At 48.1% G+C, this 22,671-nt stretch overlaps 7 protein-coding genes and 1 non-coding gene across 8 annotated transcripts; 4 read left to right on the plus strand and 4 right to left on the minus strand.

The window, feature by feature from the left end:
• Nucleotides 1-7,225: 7,225 nt before the first annotated feature.
• Nucleotides 7,226-8,293, minus strand: C8R40DRAFT_1066548 (uncharacterized protein; the record flags this gene model as incomplete). The annotated part of the gene is made up of 4 exons (XM_046225792.1): nucleotides 7,226-7,683; nucleotides 7,742-7,807; nucleotides 7,984-8,047; nucleotides 8,102-8,293. 4 exons carry the CDS (start codon nucleotides 8,291-8,293, stop codon nucleotides 7,226-7,228), a joined length of 780 nt encoding a protein of 259 aa, XP_046090578.1.
• A 125-nt stretch (nucleotides 8,294-8,418) lies between these two features.
• On the plus strand, nucleotides 8,419-8,497 carry C8R40DRAFT_t45. Its single transcript has one exon. It is a non-coding gene; the product is annotated as a tRNA-Pro (tRNA).
• Nucleotides 8,498-8,519: 22 nt separating this feature from the next.
• Nucleotides 8,520-9,640, plus strand: C8R40DRAFT_1086825 (uncharacterized protein). The gene is made up of 2 exons (XM_046227358.1): nucleotides 8,520-8,874; nucleotides 8,942-9,640. The coding sequence occupies exons 1-2, from the start codon at nucleotides 8,585-8,587 to the stop codon at nucleotides 9,450-9,452; spliced, it is 801 nt and encodes a 266-aa protein (XP_046090579.1). The 5' UTR covers nucleotides 8,520-8,584; the 3' UTR covers nucleotides 9,453-9,640.
• A 951-nt stretch (nucleotides 9,641-10,591) lies between these two features.
• On the minus strand, nucleotides 10,592-11,583 carry C8R40DRAFT_1086828 (uncharacterized protein). The gene is given in 3 exon segments (XM_046227359.1): nucleotides 10,592-10,630; nucleotides 10,643-11,307; nucleotides 11,364-11,583. 2 exon segments carry the CDS (start codon nucleotides 11,575-11,577, stop codon nucleotides 10,964-10,966), a joined length of 558 nt encoding a protein of 185 aa, XP_046090580.1. The 5' UTR covers nucleotides 11,578-11,583; the 3' UTR covers nucleotides 10,592-10,630; nucleotides 10,643-10,963.
• Nucleotides 11,584-12,753: 1,170 nt separating this feature from the next.
• Nucleotides 12,754-16,113, plus strand: C8R40DRAFT_1262984 (P-loop containing nucleoside triphosphate hydrolase protein). Its single transcript, XM_046233854.1, has 6 exons — nucleotides 12,754-13,183; nucleotides 13,236-13,749; nucleotides 13,826-15,387; nucleotides 15,438-15,637; nucleotides 15,691-15,819; nucleotides 15,876-16,113. Exons 1-6 carry the CDS (start codon nucleotides 12,838-12,840, stop codon nucleotides 15,966-15,968), a joined length of 2,844 nt encoding a protein of 947 aa, XP_046090581.1. The 5' UTR covers nucleotides 12,754-12,837; the 3' UTR covers nucleotides 15,969-16,113.
• A 1-nt stretch (nucleotide 16,114) lies between these two features.
• Nucleotides 16,115-20,692, minus strand: C8R40DRAFT_1086834 (uncharacterized protein). The gene is made up of 8 exons (XM_046227360.1): nucleotides 20,376-20,692; nucleotides 19,782-20,324; nucleotides 18,973-19,741; nucleotides 16,985-18,921; nucleotides 16,565-16,934; nucleotides 16,436-16,542; nucleotides 16,296-16,384; nucleotides 16,115-16,246 (listed from the first exon to the last, which is right to left on the minus strand). Exons 1-8 carry the CDS (start codon nucleotides 20,610-20,612, stop codon nucleotides 16,180-16,182), a joined length of 4,119 nt encoding a protein of 1,372 aa, XP_046090582.1. The 5' UTR covers nucleotides 20,613-20,692; the 3' UTR covers nucleotides 16,115-16,179.
• An 87-nt stretch (nucleotides 20,693-20,779) lies between these two features.
• C8R40DRAFT_1245810 (SCO1/SenC-domain-containing protein) lies at nucleotides 20,780-21,918 on the minus strand. Its single transcript, XM_046233628.1, has 4 exons — nucleotides 21,675-21,918; nucleotides 21,528-21,624; nucleotides 21,268-21,480; nucleotides 20,780-21,215 (listed from the first exon to the last, which is right to left on the minus strand). Exons 1-4 carry the CDS (start codon nucleotides 21,864-21,866, stop codon nucleotides 20,875-20,877), a joined length of 843 nt encoding a protein of 280 aa, XP_046090583.1. The 5' UTR covers nucleotides 21,867-21,918; the 3' UTR covers nucleotides 20,780-20,874.
• A 7-nt stretch (nucleotides 21,919-21,925) lies between these two features.
• C8R40DRAFT_604080 (uncharacterized protein) lies at nucleotides 21,926-22,671 on the plus strand. The gene is made up of 4 exons (XM_046235594.1): nucleotides 21,926-22,211; nucleotides 22,259-22,367; nucleotides 22,417-22,514; nucleotides 22,571-22,671. Exons 1-4 carry the CDS (start codon nucleotides 21,973-21,975, stop codon nucleotides 22,593-22,595), a joined length of 471 nt encoding a protein of 156 aa, XP_046090584.1. The 5' UTR covers nucleotides 21,926-21,972; the 3' UTR covers nucleotides 22,596-22,671.

Raw genomic sequence — 22,671 nt, forward strand, 5'->3', positions numbered from 1 at the left:
CATGGAGATCAAATCCCATGGTCGGACCGGAACCGGCAGAATTTTCAACAAGCCATAAGGCCGATGGCGCCGAGGCTTATTGTGACCACAGATGGTGCAGGAAGTAACGTAGTCATGAACAAAGTCTCTGACCTTGGGCCAGGTGTATTGATGATGTACTGCCTCTAGAGTTTGGTTCTGGCCAAAATGGCCTGAGAGTGGATGATCATGAAAGTAACGGAGAACTTGAAGGCGAAGATTGCCGTGATTAGGGACATAAATACGGTCGTCAAGGCGTAGTAGCTTGTCACTACCTAAGCTCCAACGTTCATTGGAAGGATCTTTTGCACGTTCCAAGCCAACAACGGAGCTCGGGTCGGCGGGAAGGGCGAGGATGATAGCCTGGTGTAGGGCTTCGATATCCATGATAATCGAGGCTCGTAAAACCGGGCCTTCCAAGAAGGTAGCTCGAAGAGACGCAGTGAGTTGTTCGTTAGTAAAGATAGGACGGAAGTTATGAGGGTTCACTTGGGCGTAGCCAATATCCCCCTCTTTAGGGTAGACGTCCCAGCGTCTAGTTATCGAATCAGGTTTCTCGCCGAGTTTCCCCGGTCGGAAGCGAATGACCATATTAAATTGATGTAAAAATTCAGACCATCGGACCTGTTGGCGTGTGAGAATGTTAAGATCATGTACACCACGTAACCGTGCCAAGGCTACAGGGTGTCTAAGTGCGGAAGACGAATGGGACAGTAGTGAAGTTATTAACAACACCGCCGTTAGTCCCCGGAGAGCGAGAGTAGAGAGAGAGGAGCTAAGTAGCAGCCAGGTCGGAGCGGCGGTATCGCCGATGACGAGGAGCGAACCAGAGGACGTTAAAGTCCTAAGGTCGAGGAGAACGTACTTCAAGGCGTTGAGCCTGAAGACTTAGAGAAGAGTCAAGTTGAGAAGGGAGATCTAAGTTGATCTAAGTCGATAATTAAACTGAGGAACTACAGTAGCGTACAGGCAGTATTTATATCTATGGAACGGCGCATCGGTGCGGAGCGCCAGACTAACTACTAGGAGCTATACGAGTAGTACCTGCAGGGTAGAGTAAAAGACAATAAGGAGAGACTAGAACGAAAGAGTAAAAGACAATAATGAGAGACTAGAATGAAAGGATATGTGTAGCGAGAAAGAACAATAGGAGTGAGATTACAATAAGGAGCAGATCTTCGGAGTACCGAGCGGCGTAATGGAGGCCCGCGGCATGGACTTGACAGAGAACCTTGGTAGTAGAGAAATACTCAAGATTCTTGTGATCGGTGACGACGTCCACCGGATCACCCGAACCTTCCAGATAGTGACGCCAAGCTTTAAAGGCCTCAAAGATGGCCAGTAGCTCCTTGTCGTGGGTATCGTAGTTGAGTTCCGCCGCATGAAGCGTTCTGGAAAGGAAGGCTAGAGGATGAATTTCACCGTCAGCATATTGGATAGAAAGAATAGCCGCAATGGCATAGTCGGAAGCGTCGGTCTCCACGATAAGTGGGCGATTCGGCTCCCAATGGGCCAGTATCGGTGCAGAAGTAAAAGCGATTTTGAGGTTTTCGAAGGCCTCTTGACAGCTGCTGTCCCAGATCCAGGGAGTGCCTTTTCGGGTAAGCCGAGTCATCGGCACAACGATATCACTATAATTATAAATAAAACGACGATAGAAGTTTGCAAAACCCAAGAAGGACTGAATGTCCTTAACCTTCCTCGGGACCGGCCACTCTAGAACTGTCTGGACTTTCTCTTTGGACATGGTTAATCCGTCGGGAGAAAGAATGTAACCCAAATACTCAACAGTATCCATATTGAACTCGCACTTCTCGGGATTGGCGTACAGCCGATGATGGCGTAGCCGCCGAAGAACTTCCTTGACGTGTTCTTGGTGTTCTTCTGGCGTATCAGAGTAGATCAGAATATCGTCGAGATAGACGATGACACAAACATCGAGCATGTCAGAGAAGATGTCATTAACAAACCGCTGGAAAGCCGCAGGGGCGTTCGTAAGGCCGAACGGCATAACCTTCCATTCGTAGGAGCCGTATCGGGTCCGAAATGTGGTCTTCCATTCGTCACCTTCAGTGATTCTGACTAGATGGTAAGCGTGAGCGAGATCCAATTTGGTGTATATTTTAGCTCTTTTCGGAGCGTCGAGAAGATCTGATATGAGTGGGAGTGGGTAGCGATCCTTTTTGGTGATACGATTGAGTCCACGGAAATCGACGCAAAGGCGAAGTTTGCCGTCTTTCTTCGGGACGAAAAGGACCGGAGCGCCGTGAGGAGAGGATGATGGGGTGATGGCACCAGTAGCCAGCTGTTTGTCAATAAAGTCTTTAAGGGCGACTAACTCCTTTTCAGACAAAGGATAAATACGGCCAAGGGGCGGCGAAGCGCCCTCTTCCAAGTCAATCTTCAAGTCGTAAGGTCTGTGTTCAGGAAGAGAATCTGCAGCAATCTCGTCGAAGACGTCTGCAAACTCAGCATACTCTGCTGGGATGGAAGGAGGAAGTGGAGGGACAATAGGAGCGGTGGAAGAGCGGTCGGCGGCGCGGGCCGCGACCTCAGAGTGGATAGCACGAAGAAGGATTGGTTCCATACCAGCGTCCTTGCAAGCCCTGTTAAAGACTGCAGCACTCACCAGTGCAATGTCAACCTCGGGAGTTTCCAGCTGAGCAGCAAATTGAGAGACCGTAGGATAAGAATAGATGGGTTCAAAAGGGAATTTAGACGAAAGGGGCTTGGCCCGTAAAGTCCGAGAGCGGGAGCGAGAGCGAGAGCGAGGTGAGTCCCTAGGAGGGGTCTCCAGAATTGTCGGTGAGACCGACGGCGAAAGTTCCGGTAGCGGAACAGCGACCTTTGCAACAACGGGGTTGATGGCAGAAGGCACAGACGTCTGTGGAGAATCAAGATGTGAAGTGTTACGGAACGTAATGTTTCGAGATGCCCAGTCAATCAACGGATTGTAGCGGGATAAGAAACTGTAACCTAATACTGCTTTACAAGATGAATCTAAATGAGTAACATAAAAGGGTAATAGAAGCAGCTCGCCAGAAGGGAACCGAACAGCGATATTCGCCATATCGGTAATTGGTTTAGAAGATAATGAACCATCAAAGAGACGAAGATTAACAGGAGAAATTTTGGTCGTAGGAATAGAGTTCTGAGAAACATAACGAGTATCGATGAAAGAGTCAGTAGAACCAGAATCAACAAGAGTAGGAAATTTGAGAAGAGCAGAGATGGGCTCGGCCGGCGCGGCCGAATCGGATAACGAAAATTCAGTAGTCAAAGATATTACAAGAGATCGTTCAATAGAAGAAAGAGCAGACACGTTGAGATATAACTCCCCAGGTGAGGTACGAACCTGATCAACGCAGCTCCCGTTTCGTACCGGGGAACAAGAGCTGCGGATTAGTTTTCCGAATCCTCTTCAACAACCTCAATGGTTGCTTCGGGGGTTTCTTCCACCTCGGCAGCGCGGCCCTTCGATTCTCGGGCCTTTCGCTTGTTGCAGTCAGCAATCTGATGCTTACCACCGCAGAAGAGACAAAGATTGTTCTTCATCCTTCTTTCCCGTTCGGAGGGAAGTACCTTACCATCTGCTCCTAGATGGTTGAATGCGGGGCGCTGACCGCCGGATTGGCCGGAATTCGAAGAGTTCTGGGGCTTACCATTATTGTTAGGCTTACCACCAGAGAAGGGTTTAGGTTTCGGCGTGAACGGCGCTGAAGAGCCCGAAGGCTGAGAATTGTTGTGCTGGTTAGTAGAACCAGTCTTGAAGTCTGAGGAACCCTTCTTCGGGTTCCGAGCAATAAAAGGCTTACCAGCCTCACGCTTCCAATAACGGTTGTCAATGCGAAGAACTTCGAGACGATAAGCGGCGAGCGTCGCCGGTTCGGGCAACCGCGCCATTTCATCCTTGATACGTTCAGCCAGGCCTCGTCCATAAGCCCATTTCAGGGCAGCAGAATCCCAGTTGGTGCTAGCAGCCAGGGTGTTGAACCGGATGTTGTACTTCCGGATATTCTCGGTTTCCTTCATCTTAAGGTTACCAAGGGCGTCCTCGGCCTCGCCTTGGGCGTCGTAAACGCCGAAGTTGTCCTGTAGCTCCTTTACAAGGGCCGTGAAGAACGACGTCCAGGCCGGCAGAGAGTCGAGGTCCGGGTCGAGAATATCAGGGACAAACCATTCTTTGGCTGACCCACTGAGATAAGAAAGAGTATAATTCACCTTCCGTTGGTCGGTGAAGTACTTGGGACGGTCATTAAAGACCAGGGCGAGATTGACGAAGAACGTCTTGAGTTTTCGGGGATCCGAACCGTCGAATACCTCTGGCTCCTTGACCTTGCTCTTGGATTCAGAGCTGTCAGAGGGACGGCCGAGAGCGGCGAGGACGGTACCAAGGGTCTCAATGGAACCCTTGAACCCCGAGAGGAGTTCCAACATAGCACGTTGCTCGTTGGGGATGTCAGGAGATATGGGAGAACGAGGTCCACCAGGTCCACCAGGATCGCCGGGACCGCCGGGACCACCAGGACCACCAGGTCCACTGGGGTCACCAGGTTCACCACGCGGTAAACCGCCGGAATCGTCATCCAGATCGTCGTTGTTATTATCGACGCCCGGATCGTCGGGGTCGACAGGAGGGTCTTGATCATCGTGATCACCAGTGTCCAAATCGAAGTGAGGAGGTGGGTCGCGAGGAGATTCAGAAGCAGCGCGACGTTGGGGTTGTTTCCCCGTACGGCGGGCTATGGCTTGGAGGATTGGAGAATCAATTCGAGTAGTAGACCGGCCCCGAGCCGGAGCGACCACGGGGGGTTGTCCACGGCGAGGGGTCAGGACTTGAACAGGTTGTCCGTCACCAGTGTACAAGGTGCTGTACTCAAATTGTTGTTCTTCTTCCATGGCTTCAGGAAGGGTCGACGTAGTAGGGACTGTAGCTGGACCGAAACCGCGATTACGGCGACGTGGTTGACCAATGGCAGAGATAGAGTCGGAGAATGGGGCAAATGATTGAGCTGTAGTGAAGAAAGTATTTTCTTCGGAGTTAGCTCTAGATTGAGCTCGAGTTTTCGGAGGCATAAAAAATGATATGTCAGTACGACGTAAACGGATTGAGTTTAATTATACTGTTAAGATCATGTACACCGTGTAACCGTGCCAAAGTCACAAGGTGTCTAAGTGCGGAAGACGAGTGGGACAGTAGTGAAGTTATTAACAACACCGCCGTTACGCCGTTAGTCCCCGGAGAGCGAGAGTAGAGAGAGAGAGGCTAAGTAGCAGCCAGGTCGGAGCGGCGGTATCGCCGATGACGAGGAGCGAACCAGAGGACGTTCAAGTCCTAGGTCGAGGGGAACGTACTTCGAGGCGTTGATCCTGAAGACTTAGAGAAGAGTTTAAGTTGAGAAGGGAGATCTAAGTTGATAATTAAACTGAGGAACTACAGTAGCGTACAGGCAGTATTTATATCTACGGAGCGGCGCATCGGTGCGGAGCGCCAGACTAACTACTAGGAGTTATACGAGTAGTACCTGCAGGGTAGAGTAAAAGACAATAAGGAGAGACTAGAACGAAAGAGTAAAAGACAATAATGAGAGACTAGGACGAAAGGATATGTGTAGCGAGAAAGAACAATAGGAAGAGATTACAATAAGAGCAGATCTTCGGACTACCGAGCGGCGGAATGGAGGCCCGCGGCATGGACTTGACAGTAAAGTAAAAGACAATAAGGAGGGACTAGAGTGAAAGGGTATGTGTAGCGAGAAAGAACAATAAGGAAGAGATTACAATAAAGGTGGATCTTCGGAATACCGAGCGGCGGAATGGAGGCCCGAGGCATGGGCTTGACACAGGGTAGTTGAGTTCCGCGTTCTTGAAGGTAGACGAGTTGAAACTGACAGGACGTGCAGTTTCCCAGGTAGTTCCAAAGCTGAGCACAGCACCTGAGCAGCGGTCACTAGCGTCAGTTGTTACAAAAATTTTGTGGCTGTCGAGCAGGTCATGGTCAATGACAGTGAGGCATTCCCGGCTGGACACAAGGGATTTGATGTCATTGAATGCAGATTGGTGTCGGGGTTCCCAGGCAAGACGGTTCTTGTCCACGCAGTTAGATGTCAGGCCCGTTAAGATGTCAGTTAGCTCAGCAAGCCGTGGTAGGAACGCAGCAACATAGCGAACTAAGCCTAGAAAGGCCTGCAATTCTTTCACAGTTTTTGGAGTTGGCCAGTCCAATATCCGGTCTACTTTCTTGTGTTCAGCAGCTGTAAGACCTGGGTCAAAATAGGTCTTAGGGTAGGTTTTGGTATGTGGAGGTTTATGTTGTAGCGTGCTAGGAGCAGGCTGGAGCTCGAAGGGAGCTACGAGAACCGCGACCGAGGACGGGAATGACCTAGTAGTGGTTGGAACGACGAGATGGTGACCCTTGAGGGGTTCCTAGGAGGTCCAGGGAGGTCCCTAATGCGTAGGGAGGTTCGGGACGAGTGCGGGACCGTAAGATATTGCGTAGTAGGAGTTGTACTCGCTAGAACGTCAATATAGAGTCGAGTAGGTAGTTTATGCAACGGGGTCTCGAGGGTGTAAGCTCCCGAGAAGGGATATGCCAGGGAGGGTAGGTCCCTGGGGGCTAGGTTGGAGGATGGTCGTCCTCGAGTGTGGGAGGTGGTAACGGAGAAGCAGTACGTAGTTCGACGTGAGGGGTAGCTTCGACGTTACCTAGATCGAGGTCCCGAAGCTTACGAAGTAGCTAGGGAGCTCTGGGAGGTTTGGGGAAGAGTAGCTCACCAAGCGGGTAGGCGTTGGGGAGCTTTAGTAATGTTCGAGGGAGCTCGGGGACTCACTCGGAAGGCTTAGACTTGAAGTAAAAGCGTATATTCGATCGTACCGACGATCAGAGAGACAATAGACAGAAGTAGAGAGAAACAGAGGTAGAGAAACAGAGAGGAAAGAGAAATCCGTATGGTTAGCAGGTACAAAGGGACAGGGACTGGACCTATGCAAAAGGGTGTGTGTTCAAAATATACCAAGCTGGCGCTTGGAGACGTTACGGAGCTACTTAAATAGGTATGGGAAGTGAACAAGGGAACATCGGAACCTAGGGACATGAGGCAGTAGTCGAAGGAGACAGGTGATCGAGATTTGTACTTAATGGGGCTGGTGCTAAGGAGTTTCGTACGCGTGTCGGGAGGTTGTCAGGATAGTCTTGGGGAGGTGCGTATTACCCGTGGTCCTGTCTTGGGAGGTGCGTAGTACCCGTGGTCCTGTCTTGGGGAGGTCGGATGTCTTGGGGAGGTGTAAGGAAGCATGTGGGATGGTGCTGGGACTGGTTGGTTGTGGTCAGGGCATGACAGGTGTTGAAAATTGCCTCCTCATCCAGTTCAACTCTAGTGAAAGAGAACTTGGTTTCTAGTTCCAGTAACATGTAGTATTCACCATTCAAGCGTGACATTCCTCGAGTAGCTTTTGGGATATCGTCGACTGGGGGCTGAATAAATGTTCCTGGAGTTGTGGCAGGATCATAACCAGGAGTCGTAGCAGCAAAAGTGTGATCTGGTCCCACGATGAGAACGGCTATATCGTCCGACGATGCTCGCATTTTCTTGATTTTTCTCCAATAATGGGTGTTTCTAATTGCTACCTTCAGGGTCCACTTGGAGGCCGGTTCCACTAGTCCATCTAAACAGAGGAAGCATATCATCCTTGATCATGTATATAAAAACAATTGACTTAGTACCCGTGCGCCGGGAGAGACTTGGCACGGCGTTGATGACAGTAGCAAGTCCACTGAAGAACACAGTAGCTAAAAGAAGACACGTGGAGAATCTTCGAGGTGGAAACAAGGTGAATCGGAGCAACATAACGTCGTCAGTGCGCAGGTGAATCGACGAATACTGAGAATCGTAGGCAAGTGTGCAATAAAAAAGTTCATTTTAGCATCGATAGGGTTCAGCAAAAAAAGCTGTTCCATTCACTTACAAGCGAAAACTTGATTTTTGACCAGCAAATAGAAAAGCGTTGTGAGCAGTGAAAGAACGATCAACTGGAGATGGAGATAAGAACATGCGGCTCAGAGTGAGAGAGAGACCTACCGAACCAGCGTTGAGTGAACGGGGAGATGATGAAGGTGGGAATGAGACTTAGAGGGGGCCCGTCGCTGCCAGTCGCTGCCCCACCAGGTCACCCCGATGACTGACAGGGGCTCATTTAAGCTGTGCCAATCAATATTGATAACATAATTCAAGATCTTGCAATGTGAATGGAAACTGATCAACACCTTGAGCAGCATATGTGTTACTCGACATGACTAACAACTGGACTGGAGGAGACAAAATGTGTTCAGGTGAATATAAGTATAACATGGAAATTAAAAAGATGAGCAATGAGTTGCATTATGATTTCAGACTGAGTGCAGGGCGTATGGTCTAGAGGTATGATTCCTGCTTTGGGTAAACCGTGCAGGAGGTCCCCGGTTCAATCCCGGGTGCGCCCCATCAAAGGTTCCGTTCATGCTAATTTTTATGCTCTGACGCTCGGTTGACTCGGCGCTTAAATTCCTTCCATTCTTTTTCTTACTTCAATGTCGACCACAATGCTTCGCTCTGCATTGCTCCAAGGTTCTAGTTCGTCAACTATTTCCCAAGGCATGTCGATAATCCGAAAACTTCTTGCCACGGACCAATTCCGCGTAAACGGCTTGACGACAGCTGAGATGTACAAACTCGCTTTGAAGGAAGCGCCTCCGTCGAATTATGAGGGACATATAATACAGGACAGAGTGGTTACGAAGATTCCGTATACAAAGTCTGGGGGAAAGAAGATTCCTCCCCCGGATCCTCCACATTTGGAACATCCTATACGGTCCATGAGGTGCGTGATTCTTTTGGGCATCAGGCTAACGCGTCCATTTATGTTTATCGGGGTTTCAAATATACAGGTACTTGAAGACTCAAATATTGCCTATCCTTCAGGGTCATAAAGAGATTCGAAAGGCTACGGGGAAAAGATTTCATGCGGTCCCTGAAGCCAAGGTCGATACGGGGAACGCGAAGACTAAAACCAAGGCTAAAGGCAAAGGGAATAGTAATTCGGGCATCGCTGGCCATTCCCAGTCATCAGCATCTACTCCCTCTGCACCTATCCCATACACCGTTCATTTATGGATGCCCACTCAGAAACCAAAGGTTATAAAGGACGCAGTAGCTTCACCAGCAATGACTGTGGATCTCGGAGCAGAAGTTGGAGTGGGAGCGGACTGGGATCATTTGAATAAACGTAGGCAGAGGGCTAGAGGTGAAAAGGTGAAGCGTGATTTGGGTATTGCGTCTCAAGTCAGGAAGAGTGAAAGACAGGAGAGGAAGAGGGCGGTGTGGGAGGTGTTAATGCTGAAGGAGGAGCAGGGGAAGGCAGGGAGTTCCGCGGCGCCGAAGGTTACGGTAGACTGTTGATGCGAATTCAAAACCTCCACACCCAATATAGGTATAATGTCATCGCTTCGCTTCCAACTCATTCTTCATGAATGTACCAGTAGTAGCGTTACCAGAAGTTTGAATCGACTACGGTTTGGTGGAATCTGATAGAATAAGTCAAATTCAACTTACTGTACGACACTACAGATATCGGCCGACATTATGAAGATTAATATGGTTGAACTCCATCGTTTTGACAAGGCTAAACCGGAACTGGATTAGTGAAGGACTACATTTGTGTAAGAACTCTGCAGTATCAATGACCTAGTTCTTGTTGTTATATTCATAATATACAATGTTGATAGTACACGAGACATCCTACAGCGATTTGTTTGGTCCCGAACAAGAGATTATTGGCTCATTCCGGCTGCAATTATCCGAGTCACCGACAAGGCCAGTGCTTTAGAGAAACGAGCAATGAGAAAAAGGGAGGTAGAGAAAGGATCGAGAGGAGTTGAATCGACTTACACAAACTAGACGAGTACTAGACGGGACGACCTGCTTGCCTCAACATGGCTCTCAGAGTGTAAATGCTCACTCCGAGTTGTGCAGCTGCTGCTGCAAGGCCGAGAGTGTTTACAAGCAGCATGGCGTAGTCAATGTTGATAGGCCTTGGTGGTTGAGTGGTAGTAGAGCTGCCACCGCGAAGCCTCAATATGGTGTTTGAACGCTGACGAGGCACATTCGACGTGAAAATGGAGAAGGGAATGAAGAAAAGGGGGGGGAAATAGGTTAGTAAAAGCCATATCGCGCAAGAAAGACACAAGCACCGCGGTGGGCACACACCTTGGCAGTAGCACCTTTGTCCAACGACAACGAGTTATTTTCGGACATGTTTAACACAAAGAGACGATAAAGAGGTGGTGATCTTGGTGGTCTCGATGGAAGGGCAATGAAGGGAGCAAGTATAAATAACTAGAAAATACATTTATACAGTTCTCTGTCAAGTGATTTAGTGCCTGCAAGTCAACCAGATAGCCAGTTATTTGGTATCGCATAGAAAAAATGGCAATGACACAGACTAAGGCAGCCCTGGTAGGACTAGGGATGAGGCCAAGTTTGGATTAATTATCGTCAGGTGAGATTGAATAGACAGGACACATTTCAGGATATGAAGTTAGGTGTTTTAGGGCGTTTCGAAGCTTCTAAGCATTCTGAAAGCCGGGAAGGTGAGAGAGGATCTGCGTTGCTGTTGAATAGAGCAACCTGCTCAACTCTTATATTAAACCTTGAAGCCTGGAGGCATTCAGTCACTTGAACCTTTGAAAGCGTTTAAACCGTCGAAATTCGGGTTCGAAGATACTCGCGATAAAAGAGGCCTCACCAGTACCGTTCTATATTGGACAAACATGGAGCGTGAGAGCTGGAGAGTGGTCAGATTCAATGCTGGTGAGAAGAAAAAACTGGAAACGAGTTCGCGGCAAACTCCTGAGGACAAATATGGAGCTTTACGGATAACAATCGTTATACGAATCGTAACAGCTGAAACTTCAATTCTGCCGCAACTTCCCCTTCACGACTACTCTACCTAGAGACAACTTATCACGACCTTCCGCCATACTGACAGCAAGTCCAAGAGCGTTCCACGCACGATCCTCCAAATACTGCACCTGACGCGCCTTTTCTTCCTTGTTAAGAGCTTTGGGGGTTGTGTCAGGAGCAGGAATGTGGTACTCATGGGAACGGGGAGGTAGCTGGGCATTCCATACTGGATATTTTCGGTTCGACATTCGTTCATACTCTGAATGGTATAATTGAGATAAATTGCGGGTTAGTTGATGCGGAAGACCACGAGAGGTGGCAGAGGCATAAAGAAGGGATAGGGTTCGGTCCACTGCGGTAGTGAATCGTTACTGCAACGTCTAGTGATAGATCCAACCAAGCACATACTTTGTGTTTCCCAATCTTTCAGCCGATTCTGAAGTGAATTTTTCTCGAGATCCGAAGGGTTGGTTTGTAGTTTGTTGATAACACGAGCAGCATCTGTAAATACTGGTCGCCAGAGAGAGCGAATATTTCGAACGGCGGAACTTTGGTGCAGAACAGATGCAGAGCTTGTTCGTAGGAACAGTCTATATAGACTCGTGAAATAAGGTGGTAACATCTGGGCGCTTATATGAACTTTGACCTTTAATCCCTATCGTACCCCTGAGATGTAGTTACTGTCACTTTGCGAAGATGGTGCTATATACCGTATATCTGAACTCAGCCACTGCTAAATCTTCAGTTGGCTACGACACCTGGCTAATCTTTCCGAGTCTTCTGCGTTGCATCTGCTGAGATCTGCTGTTATGTCGGGGGGCCCGTACGTTCTTCCAGTATCCTATCTCTTTCCTCACTGCACGACGTAGAGGCATAAACGTCGTATCCTGGGCGAGACGACGGAGCGATTTTAGCTAGTTTGAGCTAGCGCTGCTGTCCCTGAGTTCAATCCCAACACCATCTCTCCTCATCTCTCACCATCTCTTACCAACTTTTTGCTCAACGCTGGCTCGGTGCTGACATGGACAACCTGGATGTAGATTACATTGATCGTGCATTGGAGCTTTTTCGGAAGGTTGGTGGTTTGAAAGGGGATTTGGCCCAGGGGAAGTGGCGTGGGGTTGGGGAGAAAATAAGGTCGGATAGAGCTTCGCCAACGACAGAGGAAAAGGAAAAGAAATAGGGACAGTAATGTCTCGAACTTGAATATGGGTGGATTACATTTTCGGTATTTCATTGAACTCCAAGTTCCTGTCGTTATTTTTTGCTTGTTACAATTCTCTCCCAACTAGATCTCCATCGATTCATCGTAAATTTCGTTATAAGTAAGCAAAATCCAAACTGAAGGAAGATGATGACCAATAGTACCGTGTCGAGGACTGTCGAGGAGCCCCTCCTCCTCTCATAGACACATACAAGGCACCTGGACAACTACTGACCAATGCCTAATCAAGCCTTTACGGCTAGACGGATTCCCGTCGTGGTCTCTCTCTCGAGCCAGACATAGATGACAGCTACATACAAAGATAACATTTCCTTCCCCATTCATAGGTACCATACAGTATGATGTTCACTGGCACTACATATGCACTAGCACAACGGTGAATAAACGAGATTGAGAAAAAAAAGTGAGTAAAAGAGGACACAAGATTGCGCTTGACACCCTTCCCATCTGCATCATCCCTGAATCGCAATCCATGTCCTCAACTCCTCCAACATTTCTATTTTAGGCTTAAAGTGTGGAAGAGGAACAGTCATCCGACGAGTTATTTATCTTATCTCCGTTATCTGCGCCGTTATCTGTGCCGTTCAAAATGACGAATTCTTCGGCGGCAGTCTCGACAGCTTAATTTGCAAGTTCCTTGAAGTGGCTCGGGCGAGCATGTACTGCTTTATCCGCCGTCATTTTCCCTCTATCCTTTCAAATCGTAAAGCCGTGACTTATGGACTTAAAACAGCCAAGGCCTATTCGACAATGAAGAACATTCCTTCAAGGCGGCGGATTTGGGAGCAGACGCGAGCTTATAACCGGAGCCAAAGCACTTTCTTAGCTGCTGGTTCGTTAAGATCTAGCTCTGCAACTCCACTGGCTGCCATGCGTCGAATTCATGCAAGATCATTGTCCTATTCATCTATCCCCAGATTCGTTGCGAGGGCTTTTAGAGTGCCCATTGCTGGCGCCGCGGTTGGTGCTGGTGGCCTAGGATATGCGGAGTACAGATTTGAAGGTACATTTTTCCTTACCTTTATGCCTATTCGTCGTCTTACCTGAACCCTCAGAATTTCGCAAAGAAACACAGTCTTGGATGAATGCCGTGCAAGATAGTGCAGTTGACCTCTTTGATTCTGCCACAGACAGAGTAAATAAGGCCAGGACGCGTGTTTCCGGCATCAGACTTCCTGAATTCCAGGCGCCCAAGTTCTTGAAGGACTTGTTTACTGAGGGCGATCAAGACAAAACCGGAAAGAACCAAGGAGAGCATGGAAAGCGAGATAATGACGGAAGCTCTGACTCGAAACAGCGACCTCCGTCCGACAATGCTACTATTGCAGCTTTGTTAGCTGCGACCATGTCTTCCCCTTCGGATTCAAAGACTGGAAACAACGGCCAACTAGAGAGCCAGCCAAATGGCTTGATGAACTTAACGAAGAAGTTGATCGAAATTCGAAGCATGCTTCTGAGTATCGACCAGAACGATTCGCTGAAGCTGCCTAGCATAGTAGTTATCGGAAGTCAGAGTTCTGGGAAGAGCTCTGTGTTGGAGGCGATCGTGGGGCACGAGTTTCTCCCTAAGTAAGTACATGGATCCTCCTTGTTTATTCATCGTTCAATCTACATACAACTCGCTGACGGTGTTTCTATACTCAAGAGGTAATAACATGGTTACTCGCCGCCCTATTGAACTCACTCTTGTACACACCCCAACACCTCCCGGCGAAACTCCTTCCGAATATGGGGAGTTCCCTGCTCTTGGATTAGGCAAAATTCACTCCTTCACCGACATTCAGCGTACCCTTACCGACATGAACCTGGCCGTACCTGCTTCAGAAGCTGTTTCGAACGATCCCATCGATCTTCGCATATACTCTCCCTTCGTCCCTGACCTTACTCTTATTGATCTTCCAGGCTACGTCCAGATTGCCTCTTTGGACCAACCTGAAAGTCTTAAAGAGAAAATTGCTGGACTTTGCGATAAATATATCCGTGAACCCAACATTGTACTAGCCGTTTGTGCAGCGGATGTCGATCTTGCCAACAGCCCGGCTCTCAGAGCTAGTCGCAAAGTTGACCCATTGGGGTTAAGAACGATCGGTGTTGTCACCAAAATGGACTTGGTCTCTCCTGAAGAGGGTGCCGCCATTCTGGGAGGTAATCGCTATCCGTTACATTTGGGTTACGTAGGAGTCGTGACGAAGGCTATTGGGAAGAACAAATCTGAACGTACGGGTGAAGTGGTCAAACGAAGGGAGGACGACTTTTTTGGAGCTCATAAGGCCATCTATGGGTCAGGCTCACTCATGGTCGGAACCAGTACTTTACGGAAGAGGTTAATGGAGGTTCTGGAATCATCGATGGCATCGTCTCTCCATGGAATAACGAACGCTGTGCAACTTGAATTGGAGGAAGCTACCTATCAGTTCAAGGTACAGTATAACGATCGGAGAATAACAGCAGAGTCGTACGTGGCGGAGACGATGGATGTACTCAAAGCTCGTTTTCAAACTGCCAAGGCAGAATTTCGTAAACCAATCATCCGCGAAAAACTCAAGATGATGTTAGACGACAAGGTCATGGACGTTCTGGAACAACTGTATTGGCTGGATAAGCGCGCGAAAGAACTAGGTGATCTGGCCGTCGATTCGCGGGTCAAGGGTCCTGAAGACGTAGATTCTTACTGGAAGCATAAGTTGGATGCGGCTGGCAGCCTTTTGACGAAATCGGGAGTCGGGAGAGATTCCACGTTACTGGTAGCTGATGGGCTGCGAGCGATGATTGATTCTATAGCCTCGGGGGAACCGTTCACATACCATTCGCGCGCAGCCGAGCGGCTCATTTCATTCTCACATGATATTCTGCGGGACAGGATTGGTGTCGCTGCTGATCAAGTCGAGAATTGCATCAAACCCTACAAATATGAAGTGGAGGTGGAACCTCGGGAATGGGAGCTGGGAAGAGAGCGAGCAATAGGCTTATTCGAGAAAGAAATAGCCATGTGCGAAGGAAAGCTCAAGGATATCCGGAAGAAAGTTGGGGGAAGCAGACGATTGGGAGCCTTGGTTGGATATGTGCAAAATCTAGAAGAGAAGGAGAAAGAGCGCAAAGAAAGGAAACTCAGAGCAGTGACAGCTAACTCCAACGATGATGCTGCAGAGGAGTTTGAAGAACCTTTGGCAGAGTCTTACCGGTTTCCTGCGGCTCAAATTCTAGATGGTGAGTTTGTGCCTTCGAATTCAACCCGTTCAGTTATTTATTGTATTTAGCCAAGCATGCAATGCTCTACACTGATCGCATATCCATTCTCAAGCTTCGTACGGTGGCCCTTAGGTCCAAGCGATGTAAAGCAGGTCCAGATAACGACGTTTTCTGTCCGGAAGCTTTCCTGAACGTTGTAGCGGATAAGCTAGCGTACACATCAACCATGTTCCTCAATATCGAATTGCTGGACCAATTTTTCTATGAGGTAATTGTTTTTCTAGTTTCATTGTGTCGTCTGTACTCATCTGAATTTTTCAGTTTCCTCGTGAAATTGACTCTAGACTGTTGTATGATCTCGATAGGAAAGAAATTGTCGAATTTGCAAGAGAAAACCCGATCGTACGACGGCACCTAGATCTGCAAGATAGGAAAGACAAGTTGGAAGAGGTAAGATTCACAAAATTCTGATTGACCCGTCTGATGCGCGAATGGTTCCATCTCAGGTCATGAAGCAACTTAACAGCTTGTCGACCTTGCGCGCCGATCCACAACCCAAACCACGTCGCAATCGAGGACTATTTGGTGGCGTTTTCTGAAGTGCAGAAATTCCATTGCTTCGCATCATATTTCGTATTGGTCTTCACGCCTGTACATACTCTCCACTCACTCGTGTTTATGACCTTTTGCGGACATAGAGCATTTTAATCTAAGAATAATTAATACATGGTGGTAATACAAACATTTGGTTATGATACACTAATGTAAGGAAAGAGCGAACGGTATGTAGATAATAAGCAAAAAACGCATTCATAATACTTGAGAATGATCAATTAGGATGCCCCGTATTCGACTGACCACAGCTTCAGGGTATTTCCTTCACAGGGTATCAGCATGCAAGATATTCGGTGTTGTTAGGAGCCTACCTGGATTCCAACCTCTCTATTAAAGCTACTGCACGATCTCGAGTTCCAGAACCGAGTTCAGCCCGTACCATAGCTTCCCAGGTCGAAGGCTAATTCGGCATGTCAGAAAAATAACACAAAAAATCGATAAAAACCTCTACCTCTCGAAACACAGGCTCCATGGGATTAACAGATGGCATTTTGGAAGGCTCATGGGGCGCATGATTATGTAGCGCAGCGAGCGATACCTTCTGGTGGATCAACCAGGCTTTCAAACAGTTCCCTTGCACTTGCGATGTCTCCTACTGCGGCGAAGCCTTTGATCATCACATTGACGATGTACGCAGTCATATGAACTCCTACTTCGCTCATTTTGGTGACGAATTGAGGCATAAGATCGATGCGTCGGTGAGCGACGCAAACATTGGCAATAGCCTCGAAAACAAGTGCATCGATTACTGGTTTGCGAGGGTGATGGAAAACATAATCGTACGCGGCGAGGGCTTTGTCTAGGTCCTTGGCGACGCAACCGTACGCGTTGATCAAAGTGGCGAAATGAGTGCCTTGCAGTTCTACTCGGTGATTGTCAGTAAGCTCCTGGAATACTGCCTCCATTCGGGGTATATCGAGAGGCTCAAGAGCATATGCCTCCATGAGTAGCTGGAGGAGAGATTGATTAACTCAGCGGAGGTAAAATGACAGCAACTTACCTTGTACGTGTACGATGTGGGATGAACATTATACTTCAATAATTCATGATAGAAGAAAAGGGCTCTGTCTCTATTGGGCTTCGTCGTGGTGTAAAGCTGCATCATGGTATTGAACGGCGGAATCCTTGGTTTGAAATTGGGAACTGATACCATTTCCGCGTAGAGGGCCTCCGCTGACGCAGCATCACCCACTCTCGCACAAGCTCCAATCACAGCGCCATAAGTAATCGAAGAAGGGGCGATCCCCGACGCCTTCATGCGTGTAAATAAATCCAAGGCGGCGTCGGCTTTACGAGCCTTGGCCAGCTTAGAGATAATGTTGTTATAGAGATAATGATTGGGAACGACATGAAGCGATTGGGATTCGTTGAACAGCGCCATGGCATTGCTGGTGTCATCGGTCGTGTCCTTCACATTGAGGATCAATCCACCGTAAGCGTCAGCAGAGGGAGCACCGCCTTGTTCGAGGATACGCTGTCGGTGCACATGAGCTGCGTCGATCTCTCCGGCTTGCGCCATAGCGATGATCATACCATCCTCGAAGAGGAACCAGGCATCCGATTGCAATTGCTTGTTGGATTCCATAGATGCAAGGACTGATTGTGCCACGTTGTATATAACCTTAACCTTTTCGACATCTTTAGCTCGTCCAAAAACTTGACAAAGGCGCGAAAGCGTGTAAGGAGCAGGAACTTTTCCCTTCCCCAGGTTTCGGGTAAAGAAGTCCCACATAACCTCAGGACTTTCGAGTAAAACTCTGTCTGCCTTCCGGGTCACCTCTCTGTCAATGGTGAGCGGTTTTGGGGTCCCGCCATTTTTCAGTCCATATACTAAGTTTTGCGGTGTCGGACGGGAAAGATCATCAGAAGAAATCGACGGATTTGTAAGAGGAGTATCCGGTTCCGCCTCTGAGAAGTCATTATCAGAAATTGGAGAGAGAGCAATGGACGGAGATGGTGTAGCAGCTGCAGGTTCTGTTGTATCCAGGTAGGTCTTGAATACAGTTTCAAGGCCAAGCTCTCCAATTAAAGACTTCACTTGATAGGCCGACCGATCATACATGAGGGCGCTAAATACATGCTGTCTAACGTCGTGTTCTCCCAAGGGTTGACTGATATTGTACTTCTGTTGCACAAGGTCTTCCAAGAGAGGCACTAGTCCTGCAAAATTCGGCCGGTGGTGAGGCTCAACCATCTCCAACGTAGCTCCTGCAACGCAAAGCGCTTTCAGTTGCTTGTGCGAAAGCTCCATCTTGGTCATAGATTGTTCCCGAGCGTAGTAGTACTGCTGCATGAGATAGAGGTGAAGACGAGGATGAACTTCCATTCGAGATCGGTACATGAGATTGATGAGAGCAATTGCGTATCCAAAAGAAACCAAGCCACTTGAACATTTTTCCCAGTTTTGTGCAGCTGCTAGCTGAGCAAAGTGGGTGAGATGCGCGCGGAATCCGGGAGAAATAGACGTCTGTTGATTGAATAATGGCATTGCGAAGTCCATTGCGTGTGTAGGCAAACCTAAATCAAAATAGGCCTCCCAGATCCCGGCTACGTAGGTTGAAATGGGAGATTGTGAGAGGACTGTTGATTGAGCGACTGCGAGATGCTCAGAGCATTCCTTTAAGCATTCCCCTGATAACGCTTCCCCGCTAACAGCAGTTAGAAGAGAGCGAACCGCAGCCAGATTGGTTTGAGCAACGTAGCACCTATCGAGCAGCCTGATTTCGATACCATCCTGAGCAGAAAATTCTAACAATTTAGACCAGACCGCGTTCATTTCCGGGAGCGCGTCCGTTCTCTGAGATAGTGTTTCAAGAAGCACTCGGTACGCAAGAGCATCGGGACGTGAAGGCAGAGGAGAAGGATCGAAGGAAAAGCCAGGGGAAGAGGATTGTGTCACAAGGGTGTTGAACCAGGTCATCGCACTCTGATAGTCACCTATGTTGCTTGTGAGTAGAGAAAGACTTCGATAAAGAACTATAGTCATACCTGAATTACAGAACCCGGCTATGATTGTGGTGTACGTAGATGGAGCAGGAGAAGGTAGCTCAGGCCGAGTATCCGCATTAGCTTCCGACTGGCGAGGTTCCAACATTTCTTGCAAAAGTCCAACTGCCATATCAGGTTTACCACACTTGAAGTACGCCTCCATCATAACGTTCCAGATGCGAACAGCAGCACGGGAAGAAGGTTGAGACCCTGAGGAGCCCCATGCAATTCTACCGGCTGCTGATTGTTCTCGAAAATCGGCAAATACATCTTCTGCAGCATTGAGTTCGCCTACTCGAGCAAATGTTTGTATCATGGATTTGTAAAGGACGGCAGAGGGCTGCAAGGAATGTTGTTCGACGATCTCCCAGACCATAATGGCAATATCGACAGCACCATAGTGGGCACAGCAGCTCAAAAGGCTACTGAATAACTGTATTTGGAGATGTTCCTTGTGAGGCATAGTACGAAGAATCTGGAAAAGAGACACTGCTGAAGCAAAATTGTTTTCCTTTTCTAGAGCATCTTTTCGGGCTTGATCTTCTGACGAAAGAGAATATTCTGCAGAGGGATTGAGGATCCTCTGGCTCTTCAGTTTCTGTTCAATACCGTTCAAGGCCCACACAACTTCATGATCGCGGTCGCAATGAGCCAAGATGAGGGTGATATGAGTACGAACGTTGGGATGAATGCCTAGACTGATCATAGAGTTATAAAGATCCTGAATATCCGCCAAGGGCGAACCTCGGGGGCGAGTATGATACAAAGCCTCCCAGAGCAGCATTAAATTCGTAGATGGAAGGGTCGACCAATTTGGCAGCGAGAGCAGCACGAAAGTTGTTGACAGCGAGCAAAGCAACTTCATGATCACCAGATGAGCGCGCATGAACGAATGCGCGATAGTGGTCTGAGGATTGAGAAGTATGGGTGTTGTGTAGGTTGTCGGTCTGATTTACGATAGGCGGCAAAGTTTCAGGCACAGGAAGTGGAGGTGGCAACGTATCGATTGGAGGGGTGTCCGGACGGGTGACGCTCGCTGTCGAGTTTCGACGCGCCAAAGGAGGAGTAGAAGGAGCAGAATCAGCCAAATCAGGTACGATATCGTCCGTAGTCAATGCCTGAGTAAAAGCATGCTTCGAGCGAGCATGTAATTGAACGGTGGAAAGAACGCTCAATTTTTGTGCAGCTTCTTGTGGTGTGTATGACAGGCTGTGACTTCTATAGCGCCTAGCCTGTGGCTGACGAGGAGAAACATGCTTGATAGTGACAACTTCCTCAGAGTCATCACTTTGCGTATAGCTCGTATCATTGACAATGACTGGCTGAACCTGGGTCACTACCCGTGAAGCGCCCTATGAAACCGTGAGGACATGCTCAGAAAACACATTTTATCATACACTCACAAGGTAGCCATGGGTGAATCGGCTGCCCTTCGATCCACCACTAGCTTGGTCGAAAAAGTTATAGAGGGGCTTACTCGAACCTTTGTTTTGCTGGAAATAGTTGCTGCCCGGTGAACTAGTTTTAGAGGACGATGAAGGAGAAGGCTGGAGATGGAGGGCATTTCGAATTGTTGGATTTTGTCCAAAGGTAGTTACGACACGCGAAGTAACATATGCAACTTTTGGCAGGGGCAGCATTTCGCTGCTACAAAGTGGACTGGAATTCCAGACGGCGGTCGAGATCAACGTCCGGCTTAGGATTTTTTAATGAATGACTCGTTACTCGAGCCGTACCGACGCGTCACGGCAGCCGGACAGGACCGGAAAGTCACTATTACTCAGCTCCTAGTATACCCGAAAGTACGCCACACTGCGCCACTTTGCAAAGGAAGAAAACCAAGTGGATAAAGAGTTGGGTGTTTAATTGATGTCCTGTAATCTTAGAGAATATATACTACTATTATCGACTCCATTCCACGACGAATTGTCTGATCTTATCCACCATTTCCTCCTTCTCAGCTGTTTGTCCAAAAGCCTCCACAAACCTGCCTTCAGGATCCATCAAATACACAAATATTGAATGGTCCACTAGATAATCTCCCTTGGGATCTGCATCTGGGGGTGTTGAAAAGTATACACGATATGCCTTGCACACAGATTTTGTTTGTTCAAAATTTCCAACAAGACCAACGAAGGAAGGGTGAAAATCTGTCAGGTAAGTACGAATAGTCGAAGGAGTATCCCTCGCAGGATCGACAGAAATGAAAACAGGTTGTAGCGGAAGATCAGGGTTTGATTGACCTAGAGGGACACCATAAAGCTTTACACTAGGACATGGACAATAAAGACCTACGTAGTTCATTGACAACGGCAGTAACTTTATCCAGTTCTGCAGGACAAATATCTGGACAGTTGGTAAAGCCGAAATAAACCAAGGACCATTTTCGGAGCAGGTCTTCATGTGTAAATCGCTCTTCGGAGGAAGACGGGGCGGCGGTGCAGTTGACCAATGAGAAGGGGCCGCCAACATGCGGACGACCATATGATTTTGACATTCTTTCTTTTTCTAATGACACGAATTAGGTCAGTCAAAATCCAGGGACAAGCACATACCGCGTTGCTCCTGGAGTTTTGCTTTTTCATTACGGAAATACCAGAAGAGACCTACACCGACAACGACAAATATAGCAGCCGATGTTGGAGTGAATGCCTAGAAGAAAATTAAGCCCATAGGACGAAAAAGGGATGGAATACTCTGACCCCAATGACATTGCGCTGAGGTCGACTGGGCTCAGAGGACGGTCGAGAAGGTTGAGAAGGTTCTGGAGACGTTCCGACGTGTCGCTTCCATAATTGAGCTCCAGTGAGATGTTTTTGAGGCCGTACGAGGCATCTACCAGTTGAAAAGGGCCTGGTAGTAATAGGACGGAGGAAATGATTCAAAGAAAGCATTGGAGGTCACACAAGTCACGGTTATATTGTAACTTCAAGTGCAATAAGCCTATATATAAGCGTATATATGTATCAGTATGTATCGCTTTGACTACTTTGAACTACGATGACCCCAACCATTGTACAATTTACGCCTCTTCCGTCGCTAACACATCCTTCCTTTTGGCACAAACTGACCGAACATAAGCTGGATGTACTCAAGCTCAGCGACGCTGGTGTCGATATCACTGCAACTTACCGCGTTGGTAGGCTGATTGAAGATCGCGAAGGTGGTCCCGGTGCATTTGTTGGTGTTGGAGGGAGTCTTGGAGTTGAGGAAGAGAGCTTTGGTCAAGGGCATTCGTCGTACGAAACATCTTTAGTATACGCCTCAATCGCTCACTCCATATCAGTCCTGCAATAGGCTCAGCAGTTGCGAAAGGTGTCGTAAAGAACTATAACACTATTGAGGATTTCAAGGCTGCGGACAAGTCGAAATTATTCAACGAAGCAGCGGACAAGGTACTTCCGATGTGTTTTTCCAATACCAGATGCTCGAATTATCCATCAGATCTGGACATCGATCCAAACAGCGCGTTCTACTACACTGCTTAATTCGTTTCTCCTCATTACCTATGCCGATCTGAAGAAATATAGGTATTACTACTGGTTTGCTTTTCCAGCCTTTACTAGTACCCCTGCTTGGCATATCGACGCGAATCTAGGTTGGATCAGCGCAGGAACAGCTGAATCAACGTATTCCAAGGAGCAGATGAAGGTCATCTATGATCAACTGCATTCACTGGAGCAACAATCCGCGTACTTC

Source organism: Lentinula edodes (genome assembly GCF_021015755.1).
Source record: "Lentinula edodes strain Le(Bin) 0899 ss11 chromosome Unknown C8R40scaffold_4, whole genome shotgun sequence".
NCBI classification, from domain to species: Eukaryota; Fungi; Basidiomycota; class Agaricomycetes; order Agaricales; family Omphalotaceae; genus Lentinula; species Lentinula edodes.

What these genes read in the sequence shown, in the direction of transcription:
- C8R40DRAFT_1086825 (XM_046227358.1), top strand. Translation starts at nt 8,585, where the DNA reads ATGTCGACCACAATGCTTCGCTCTGCATTGCTCCAAGGTTCTAGTTCG. An exon ending in CATCCTATACGGTCCATGAG is followed by an intron (nt 8,875 to 8,941) that starts GTGCGTGATTCT and finishes TCAAATATACAG; the next exon opens with GTACTTGAAGACTCAAATAT.
- C8R40DRAFT_1086828 (XM_046227359.1), bottom strand. Translation starts at nt 11,577, where the DNA reads ATGTTACCACCTTATTTCACGAGTCTATATAGACTGTTCCTACGAACA. An exon ending in GAAAGATTGGGAAACACAAA is followed by an intron (nt 11,308 to 11,363) that starts GTATGTGCTTGG and finishes TCACTACCGCAG; the next exon opens with TGGACCGAACCCTATCCCTT.
- C8R40DRAFT_1262984 (XM_046233854.1), top strand. Translation starts at nt 12,838, where the DNA reads ATGTACTGCTTTATCCGCCGTCATTTTCCCTCTATCCTTTCAAATCGT. An exon ending in TGCGGCTCAAATTCTAGATG is followed by an intron (nt 15,388 to 15,437) that starts GTGAGTTTGTGC and finishes TATTGTATTTAG; the next exon opens with CCAAGCATGCAATGCTCTAC. An exon ending in GGAAAGACAAGTTGGAAGAG is followed by an intron (nt 15,820 to 15,875) that starts GTAAGATTCACA and finishes GTTCCATCTCAG; the next exon opens with GTCATGAAGCAACTTAACAG.
- C8R40DRAFT_1086834 (XM_046227360.1), bottom strand. Translation starts at nt 20,612, where the DNA reads ATGCTGCCCCTGCCAAAAGTTGCATATGTTACTTCGCGTGTCGTAACT. An exon ending in AGCCGGGTTCTGTAATTCAG is followed by an intron (nt 18,922 to 18,972) that starts GTATGACTATAG and finishes CAAGCAACATAG; the next exon opens with GTGACTATCAGAGTGCGATG. An exon ending in TGGAGCCTGTGTTTCGAGAG is followed by an intron (nt 16,385 to 16,435) that starts GTAGAGGTTTTT and finishes ATGCCGAATTAG; the next exon opens with CCTTCGACCTGGGAAGCTAT.
- C8R40DRAFT_1245810 (XM_046233628.1), bottom strand. Translation starts at nt 21,866, where the DNA reads ATGCTTTCTTTGAATCATTTCCTCCGTCCTATTACTACCAGGCCCTTT. An exon ending in CTCAGCGCAATGTCATTGGG is followed by an intron (nt 21,625 to 21,674) that starts GTCAGAGTATTC and finishes ATTTTCTTCTAG; the next exon opens with GCATTCACTCCAACATCGGC. An exon ending in TGCCGTTGTCAATGAACTAC is followed by an intron (nt 21,216 to 21,267) that starts GTAGGTCTTTAT and finishes GTGTCCCTCTAG; the next exon opens with GTCAATCAAACCCTGATCTT.
- C8R40DRAFT_604080 (XM_046235594.1), top strand. Translation starts at nt 21,973, where the DNA reads ATGACCCCAACCATTGTACAATTTACGCCTCTTCCGTCGCTAACACAT. An exon ending in TCAACGAAGCAGCGGACAAG is followed by an intron (nt 22,368 to 22,416) that starts GTACTTCCGATG and finishes ATTATCCATCAG; the next exon opens with ATCTGGACATCGATCCAAAC. An exon ending in AAATATAGGTATTACTACTG is followed by an intron (nt 22,515 to 22,570) that starts GTTTGCTTTTCC and finishes ACGCGAATCTAG; the next exon opens with GTTGGATCAGCGCAGGAACA.